The sequence below is a fragment of the Dermacentor andersoni genome, chromosome 6, assembly GCF_023375885.2.
Source record: "Dermacentor andersoni chromosome 6, qqDerAnde1_hic_scaffold, whole genome shotgun sequence".
Classification (NCBI taxonomy): Eukaryota; Metazoa; Arthropoda; class Arachnida; order Ixodida; family Ixodidae; genus Dermacentor; species Dermacentor andersoni.
The window spans coordinates 141,846,259-141,856,463 of record NC_092819.1 but is presented as its reverse complement, the minus strand read 5'-3'; the positions used below and the strand labels follow the sequence as shown (position 1 = coordinate 141,856,463).

Genomic DNA, 10,205 nt, shown 5'->3' with positions numbered 1-10,205 from the left:
ATGCTCCCGCTGATGCACTCTCCCACGTCGATTTCCTGGCGGCCCAACCACCAGTAGACAGGGAGGAGCTAGCAGCTGCCCAGCGCAACGACCCTGAGCTGCATCACTTTCGCTCCTCATCCATGTCCCTGTCCTTCACTGAGTGGCCGCTTCGATTTTCTTCCTCGTTGATACTGTGCGAGACATCCACTTGTATTCCTCGACCCTTCGTGCATTTGGATTTTCGTCGCGCAATTTTTGATCAACTGCATAAAATGAGCCACTCAGGAATTCTAGCGACCCAGAAGCTAGTCAAAACTCGGTTCCTTTGGCCTAGCATCAATGTAGACGTCCGTCACTGGGCGCGAACCTGCCTTCATGCCATCGTGTTAAAGTTCACCGCGATACCGTCACGTCTAATACCCCATTTCGGCCTCCAGACGCGAGGTCTTGCCACGTCCACTTCGACATTGTCGGCGCTCTCCCGCAATCACATGGGGCCTCTTACTTGCTCACATGTCGGGACCACTTCACCTAATGTCCAGTGGCGTTTCCCATTCCAGACACTATGCCAGTGACAGTTTGTTATACGGCTTTCATGAGCGGCTGGGTGTCATGTTTCGGATGCCCTTCTGTCGTCACCACCGACCGAGGACGCCAGTTTCAATCGGCTCTACTCACCGCGCTTGCCAACATCCTGGGCGTTCGACACATCCATACGACTGCCTACCATTCTGACGCGAATGACATCGGCCTTCGTTTCTCAGCGCTCTTGTTCACCTTTTGACCTCATGTCGGCGAAGTCCCTCCTAATCTTCACCATTCTCTGCAGCTTTCTCTTGGGCTCTGTCGGAAAACGGTGAAGCTTTCGACCATTTCTCAAATTGTTCGTGCACAGGGGCACGCAGCAACCAGTCAGTTCCACGACCTTATACAGTAGGTCGTGGTCAGTTCACTGAAAAAGGAAACGACCAAGCGGGCCGCCGCTCCTCCCTCGCGCCTGTCGCCTTGCGAAGTGAGATCCGCAATGGCGGCGGCCGTCGGGAAAACCCGGTCGAGGCGGCGAGTGCCCGGCTTCAAATTATATCCCCACACTTCACGGAGTGGCGGAGAGGGAAAGACCATTCAGGCTCCCTAGGCCAAACAAGCCGGCTCCGTGTCGGTGGTCATAATCACCATTTATAAAGCTTTTTTAAACGGTAGTCATAACGTCTCGTCCAACGCCAGACCAGCATAGACGAGTGTCAATTCCCAAATATGCGCCAAGCTTGGCAGTCGACATTGGGCCGAGCTCGGCCAGGGACCTCGGGCCAACGTTGTGTCTTTTATTTGTGCTTAGACTGCTGTCTTGCGGGCAAGACACAATAAAGCGTTTGGTTTTAATAACACTTGCTCTCTCTTGGGCTAGTTGGTGCATGCTTCTTACAACGAAAACGTTGCAACACACCAAGAAAGAGGCGAGAGGAAAGGGCGTCTTTTCCTTTTGCCTGACTTTCTTGGTGTATTGTGTCGGTTTCGTTGTAAGAAGCGTTTGGTTTGTTTTATCATCACTGTGTGCCGTGTGTGTGTCGTGTTTGAGCCCACGCGGCAGGGTGCCTCCAAGTCAAGTAGCACCGATGTGCGTGTGCACGCTGGGAAGCTAGGCTGTGTCCGTTATAAGAGCACATAAGTAAATATGCGATAAACCGGGTAGGACCTGCTTACAAGAAATGGCGCTACGTACAGGCTCCAACGCCATACGACGCCTTTTGAGTGCAACCGAATCCTTAAGGGCAGAGGTGAATGGGCGTACTCTTCTGTTAGCTTTTGCGTATGCAGAACAACATTCGGTCGGATCGCAGTCGCGCTTCCAGCTCGAAGGTGAGAACGTCTCCGTGCGCTTTGAGCTGGCGTGTGGTGTTCTGAATTAACCAGACACATTTCTTCCGAGACCAGGCTATATTTCGACCTGACCTAGCTAAACAATATGCTAGATTACCCTTTGGCGCTCGAAAGTACACGATAGTAACCTGTAAAATGAACCATTAACACGGTAGAAAAATATATTGTTCTACTGTGACCATTAGCATCAAAACCGAAACAAGAAGTAAAAAGAAATTTTTATACTGTGGTATTTATACCTTCTTTCAAAAAAATAAAATTGCAACATTTGTAGGAGTTGTTTTGTGCAAGTTATTGTTAACAAGTGGCTAAATTTAATATTTTTTCTTTTTATAGCCGTAGAAAAAATAGCGGCTGGCTACCATGGCCACGTCCACAGACGCTGCCGCGGGTATTAAACGGGCCAACACAGTGCTACTAGAAACGGCATTTGGCCCTTTTTAATTCGAAGTCTCACTTTTTCATTGACCGTTTGGAATTCGCGAACACCCCAGTAACGTCTTGTTGCTTCTGCCTCACGCGAAAACACTTCACTGAGCCTCCCGAACGTCCCGGTAAGACGGTGAGCCCGACAATTTGTATCAGTTTGCGTTGCAGACGACAGCTCGTTGTGTTCGCATTGCTCGTTGGCGCGTTTCTCTATTAGACAAAGAAGCCTTGCTTGCCTTTTCCTCTCGACGATCAGCTTCGCGATGGCTGACGACAGCGTGTGCGTGATCGAGTCGCCTTCGTCGTCGTCGGAGGCCGACGACAACAGTGACGAGGACTACAACCCCACTGCGGCTCGGGGCCGCAAGGCGGGAACGAAAAGTCGTGCGCCGGTGGCCAAGAAGGCAGTCGGCAAGAAAGCTGCGACTTCACGAAAGAAGTCACCGGTGCTAATCGACCTGGTATCGTCGCCTGCCCCGGGCCCGGTAAGCACACAGTGGAGCTACACTCGTGAGCAGTAATGTGACGTTGGAACACGATATTCCTTTCTTTAACAGCGATCACTAGATGACAGATGTTTGCCATCTTTCCCTTCTTGTGATTTGTTGACTCAGATCTGATACCTTAATTCGTAACAGTCAGTTGCATACCCGGAGGACGTTGTCATATATAGAGCCCTATTGTGTTGAGCATGTGCACATGGTCTGTTCGCAGCTCGTAAACTCGCAACTTTGAACGCAAGATTTGTAACAACCGGTTGTTAGGTTGACGCACACACTACAACGTGCCAAGAACCAGCTGGTAACTTTTTATGTTTTCTGACTGGCCGGGAAAAGAAAAATACTGCACCACTTAAAAGAACAAGGCTTTTCGTTGTTCGGATGTGTCGAGTGGTTTCACATGGCTAGACATAACATACGTTTACCACTGTGAGCTGCGTGGGAAGATGGGCGCGTTAATCTGAAGAATAAAACTAGTGCAAACACTACACGCAGAAAAGAACAGAAGCTAGGCATACGGGTTGCACTCTGGGACATAGCTCAAGAACTTTCAGTTTGGGCTCAGCCCTGTTTTGCCGGCATCCTTATACTGTGCCTATTTTCGTTCCGATTTGGCGTCTAGGAATACATATCAAGTAAGAAATACAGATAAGAATGTACAGTTCATAGCAGCACTTTGTACTTCATTCCGGAACCACGGTGTTAGGACCACTGAGAATTGACACTATATTATGCAGTGGATAAATCAAGGGATCTCTTAGGCATGTAAGGCCCTCTGGGCTGAACTTCTCTCCGATAAGGTAGCCTCGCAGCCTATGGTATTATCTCACTGAGCTATGCCGGATGCTCGGTTGCCATAGTCGGAAGTTCGAATCCTTGTATGAAAAATATATTTTTTTTTTAAATCTGAGGATGGTGAGCTCGAATTTCACCTCCTCCAGTGAACTACATCTCCAGGCTTGGAGTGGCGCCTGACACCGGCAAAAGATGCCGAAAGCCAGTGGGTCTCTACTAATCCACGTGCAACCAAATTAGGAAGACCCACTAAGCTTCAACAAAGACACTTCTCATAAAACGAATTGGCCTCCCTGGTGCAGTATTCGGCAACTACCTCCCTCATGATTCCTGCAATAAATCCATGGCCCTCAGTTGCAAGCAGCTGTAGAGCACCTGACCAAGACGGCGGTCAGGCCTGCAATGTAGCGGACTCTGCTAAGAATCTCTGGACCCGGATAGCCCGCCAGTGAAAACTGATCTTGGGAACCTTTAACACCTGAACTCTGTTAAATGAGACTAGCTTAGCAGGACTCTGCGGATCTATCAGACATTGTTTGGATTATCATCGGCCTTGGTGAGATTAGAAGAACAGGTGAAGTTTGTACAGTGCTGACTAACGGCAATGTCCTCTGCTATAGAGGTCTCCCAGATAAGAAGCAAAACGGGTAGGATTCCTAATCCATAAGGACATAGTGGCCAACATTGATGAATTCTACAGCATTAATGAGAGGGTAGCAGTAGTCGTAATCATAATCAAACTTAATAAGAGGTACAGATTAAAGGTAGCACAAGCCTTTGCTCCAACATCCAGTCACATATGATGATGAAGTAGATGAGCTTTATGAAGATATGGAATTAGCGATGACAAAAGTGCAAGCTCGGTATACTGTAGTAATGGGCGACTTCAATGCAAAAGTGGGGAAATAGCAGCCTCGTGAACAAGCAATGGGCAACTGCGGCATTTATTCTAGGAACGCTAGAGAAGAGATGCTGGTAGAATTCGCAAAAAGTAATAAGCTGAGAATAATGGACACCTTTTTCAGGAAGCGTTAGCAACAGAAAGTGGACCTGAAAAAGCCCTAATGGTGAAACAAGAAATGAAATTGGTTTCATACTTACTGCCGATCCCAGCATAGTGCAGGATGTAGAAGTGATACGTAGGGTGAAGTGCAGTGATCATAGGTTAGTGAGGGCTAGGATTCACCTCAATTTGAAGAGTGAAATTGGTCAAGAAGAAACAGGCCAACCTAGATAGAGTAAGTGTAAAAGCAGACAAATTCAGGCTGGTACTTGCAAACAGATATGCAGCCTTAGAACAGAGAGATGAAGATGACATAGAGGTAATGAATGACAACGTAACTAGGCTGGCTTCAGAGGCAGCAATTAAAGTGGGAGGCAAGGCACCAAGGCCAACAGTAGGCAAGCTCTCCCAAGTAATGAAGGACCTAATGATGAAACGACAAAGAATGAAGGTGTCCAACTCAAGAGATAAGCTAAAATTTGCGGAACTGTCAAAACTGATCAACAAGGCGAAAATAAAGGATATTCGAAATTATAACGTGAGAAAGACTGAAGAAGCCACAAAAAATGGACGCATCCAGAAATCAGTAAGTAGGAAACTTGGCTTAGCACTAACCAAGATGTATGCACTGAAAGATAAGCAGGGTAATACCATCAGCAATCTTGAAAGTATAGTAAAAGCAGCGGAAGAATTCTATACTGACCTGTACAGCACCCAAAAGAGCCACAATACCTCCATTCGAAGCAGTAATAAACAGGTTGCAGAGGCTCCTTCTAAAACTAGTGATGAGGTCAGAAGGATCTTACAAGACATGAAATAGGGAAAAGTGGCAGAAGAAGATGGAATAATAGTCGATTTAATCAAAGATGGAGGAGACATATTGCTTGAAAAACTGGCGGCTCTCTCTCCGAAGTGTCTGTCGACTTCAAGGGTCCCAGAAAACTGGAAAAATGCAAACGTTATACTAATCCACAAAAGGGGAGATGTTAAAGAATTGAAAAATTTTAAGCCCATTAGCTTACTCCCAGTATTATGTAAAATATTTACCAAACTAATATCGAATAGAATAAGGGCAGGATAGGAAAGGATACTCTACAATGGATCACAACCATGTCATCAATCAGGTAATCGAGAAATCCGTAGAGTACAATCAGCCTCTCTATATGGCTTTCATAGATTATGAAAAGGAATTTGATTCAGTAGAGATACCAGCTGTCATAGAGGCATTACATAATCAAGGAGTACAGACCACTTGCATAAACATCTTGGAAAATATCTATGTACATAGATTCCAAAGCTACCTTAATTCTACACAAGAAAAGTAAGAAGATACCTATGAAGAAAGGCGTCAGACAAGGAGACACAATCTCTCCAATGCTATTCACTGCGTGCTTGGAAGAAGTATTCAAGCTAATAGACTGGGAAGGCTTAGGTGTAAGGCTCGACGGCGATTATCTCAGCAGCCTTCGCTTTGCAGATGACATTGTTCTATTGGGCAACACTGCAGAGGAATTACAACAGATGATTGAGGACCTTAATAGAGAGAGTGTAAGAGTGGGGTTGAAGATTAATATGCACAAGACAAAGATAATGATGAATGGCCAGTCAAGGGAACAAGGGTTCAGGATCACCAGTCAGTCTCTAGTGTCTGTGAAAGAGTGTGCTTGCCTAGGTCAATTGATCACATGGTACCCTGATCATGAGAAGTAAATTCACATAAGAATAAATATGGGTTGGAGCGCATACAGCAGACATTGTCAGCCCCTGACTGGAAGCTTACCATTATCATTGAAAAGGAAGGTATACAATCAGTGAATTTTACCGGTGCTGACATATGGGGCAGAAGCTTCAGAACAAGTTAAGGACCGCGCAAAGAGTAATGAAATGAAGAATGCTAGGTATAACGTTAAGAGACAGAAAGAGAGCGGTTTGGATCAGTGAGCACACGGATATAGCCAATATTGTAATTGACATTAAGAGAAAAAAATGGAGCTGGGCAGGTCATGTAATGCGCAGGTTAGATAACTGGTAGACCATTAGGGTTACAGAGTGGGTGCCAAGAGAAGGGAAGCGCAGTCGAGAACGGCAGAATACTAGGTGGAATGATGAAATTAGGAAATTGACGGGTGCTTGTTGGAATCTGTTGGCGCAGGACAGGGGTAATTGGAGATCGCAGGAAGAGGCCTTCGTCCTGCAGTGGACATAAAATAGGCTGATGATGATGATGGTGATGATGGTGACGATATGCTTTGTGTAGTCGTCCGCCGCGGTGGCTTAGCGGCTATGGTGTTGAGTGCCGCATTTTGATGGGGGCGAAATGCAAAAAAGAAAACGCCCGTGTCCTGTGCATTTGGGGCCCTGGTGGTCAAAATTAATCCGTAGTCCCCCACTATGGTGTGCCTCATAATCAAATTGTTGTTTTGGCAAGCCCCAGAATTCATTCACTTTGCATAGTGGTGTTCAAAGTATAGCATTTCTTAAATGTCTTTGCACTAACCAAATTCATTTCCAGCTTTATTCTCTTGTGGAAAGCTGTGTGCATGCTCGTTGGCTCTTGATCATGGATGTGAAGTTGTGAAGAGGCACAAATGAAAAAAGACGATTGCATGCATAGGATGATGCACATCATTCCTTGTTTGTGATTGTGCTTGTTCATTTGTGTCTTGTTGCAGCTGTACAGGGCAGCATCGCATCCTAGTGGTTTATTATTCACAACAAGCTCCGTAGTTAATGTTCTGGTTCGAAATCAAGGATGACAGCTTGTAGGAAAGCTCAGGCAACTTGGCGTACGGGGTCATCCACTCTTAAAAGAAGAATCTGATTGCTATTTAGACCATCATCATCATCCAGTTTATATTCACTGCAGGGTGAAAGCTTTTTCCTGTGATCTCCTGTTACCCCTGTCTTGCACCAACTGACCAAATTTCTCAACCTCATCACATTACCCAAAGTCTCTGCCATCCCTCGCCTTGGCACCCATTCTGTAGCTATAATAGACCACTGGATATGTGCCCTATGCATTATGTGACCTGCCCAGCTCCATTTTTTACTTTTAATGTTGACTAATATATTGGCTACCCCTGTTTGCTCTAATCCACACTGCTGTCTTCCTGTCTCTCAATGCTCCGCCTAACATACTTCAATCGCTCGTGTGGTCCATAACTTTTACAGCAAAGTGGTTTATGGCTATGGTTCCATGGATTTTTGTGTCCGTTAGCAAATTTGCGTTTGTAAAAACTAAGCTCCCGAATTTGATGCAAAATTGCTTCATTCTATGCAAACGCTTAAACGTCTCATCACTTTGACGGTGCGAGTAGCATTGTAGGAATTGCATTGCATTGCTGTCTTTTTCAGGATTTCGAAAGTGTGTAGCCCTTTTAAGCTGTGCCAGCATCATCACAACGCTAGTGTAGGCATTCCTTAGCCCAATGAGCCTGCTTGACTGTCGCATAAAATGCTTCGATTTCAGCAGAAGTGCCAGCTGAAAGACGCACACTGTGCCTGTAGAAAACATGAGAGATTATAGATGACCCAAAAAGAAACTAACGAGAAGAAAGAGGGTTAACTGAGGAGCCTGATCTTTATTAATCATATCATAAGACGCCAACAAACGCTGACACCAAGGACAACATAAGGGAAATTACTTGTGCTTAATAAATGAAATAAACAAATGATAAATTAATGGAAATGAAAGTGGATGAAAAAATAGCTTGCCGCAGGTGGGGATCGATCCCACAGTCTTCGCATTTCGCGTCCGTTGCTTTACCAATTGAGCTACCGCGGTGCCGTTTCTCCATCCACTTTCTTGGGTATTTATGTTTCCTAGTAGAACCCTGGGAATGTTAGCCAGTGCCACCACTCACAGACCTTGGCGGCGGATGTGGAATATCCTATCTGCGTCACGAGAACGTGATCTTTTTGGGTGAAGGCAACCGGTCAATAAACCCACACATGCTACCTGAAGGTATCAATGTTGCCGGATTTGAGACCCTTGCTATGTAATAAACGAGAAGAAAGGGGGTGTTGCGACGCTGACCGACGTTACTATTGGGTAGCGTGGCATTGTCGGCGGGCTGCAGGCATCCAGTAGACCATGGCAAGCAGGCAGGGACGAGACGATTCCTAGTGCGAAACTTGTACTGTTTATTCTATGGTTGGTGAAGAATAAGAAGAATGAATTGAAAAAGTACATTGCGGGGCCCCTTAATAGGCCCACTAAAATTGTAGGCAGGATCTTGCTCACGTCAATGTCATGTGACATGCACGGTGTCTAGTCGGGGATAGGTGGCTGATCCCTGCTCCCAGGTGAGTTCACCTTTTTCTTTGCGATTCAAAACACTGCATATGGGTCATAAGCGCTACGTCTACGACGAGCAAACGCAGTCTGTCAAAGAAATAATATAGCAATTTCCCCGTCGTAAAAATTTCTGCTACACTGTCAAGCCCAAATCTAACATATCATTGTCTGTAATCTTTGCCGACGCACGCAGTTTCCTTCCCAAACGTGACGCTTTTTCCAACCTTGTTTTATCATCTAACAGTAATATAATGGTGATAACCGAAACGTGGCTAACAGAAGATATAACAGACGCAGAAGTACTCCGACCTACCGGAATTTCTTGTCTACCGAAAGGATCGCAAAGGCATGCGGGGGGGCGGTGTACTGATTGCTGTGCATCAGCAGTTATCGTGCTCCGTAGCCAAAAACATCACTTCTGATCTTGAAGTATTATGGCTAATTATTCATGCTTCCCCCCATACTATCATTTTAGGTGTTTGCTACAGGCCTCCGAATAATATTCCAGATTTCTCATTTAAACTTAATAACAGTTTGAGTGACCTTAGTAATCAACACCCGCAAGCAGAAGTCCTCCTTTTTGGTGATTTTAACTTTCCTCAAATAGACTGGAGCAATGACGTCCCTATAACTATGGGCAGTGAGCCTGCCAAAGATTTTGTGGATTTCTGCTTTAATTTTAATTTAACCCAACTTGTATCAGAACCTACACGCGTTGCACAGAGCACTTCTAGCATCTTAGATCTCATCCTAACCAGTAATCCGGAAAGCTTATCATCAATAGCATATCTACCTGAAGTCAGCGACCATAAAGTAATTCACGCCACATTTTCGTTTCAACCCGTGAAACGCCATTTAATCAGCAAAACAATCCGCCTGTACAATAAAGGTAATTATGATGCAATTAATAGTGATCTGAGCACGTTTCTTCCTACGTTCGTGAGGTTATGTTCTACACGCTCTATTAATGAAAACTGGTCAATATTTAAAAACAAACTAGGTGATCTCGTTGATAAATTCATACCAAGAATAACGTTCCGCGGAAATCGTAACAAACCATGGTTCACTAAAACGCTTAAGCGACTTGAAAACAAAAAGAAACGTCTCTTCCGCTCAACCAAACTAAACGGACACCCCTCTGCTTGGGAGAAATATTTTGTAGCCGAGGACGATTATCTGAGGGCTATACGGAAAGCTAAATTCTCCTTTTTCCACGATGAGCTGCCTAAAATGCTTACGAACAGCCCTCGTCAATTTTGGCAAATAATAAACCCTCAGGAGGCGCGCATGATCAGCGTGTTAAATGCACATGGCGAAGTGG

The 10,205-nt window shown here is 45.3% G+C and overlaps 1 protein-coding gene across 1 annotated transcript in view; it reads left to right on the top strand.

The window, feature by feature from the left end:
* The first annotated feature begins 2,243 nt into the window (after positions 1-2,243).
* The window catches only part of LOC126523596 (S1 RNA-binding domain-containing protein 1), a 103,768-nt gene continuing 95,806 nt past the window's right edge, over positions 2,244-10,205 (top strand). Inside the window, exons 1-2 of the mRNA XM_050172190.3 lie at positions 2,244-2,414; positions 2,546-2,774. Coding sequence (XP_050028147.1) covers positions 2,553-2,774 — 222 coding nt within the window. The 5' untranslated portion in view covers positions 2,244-2,414; positions 2,546-2,552. The remainder of the gene's footprint in view (positions 2,415-2,545; positions 2,775-10,205) is intronic.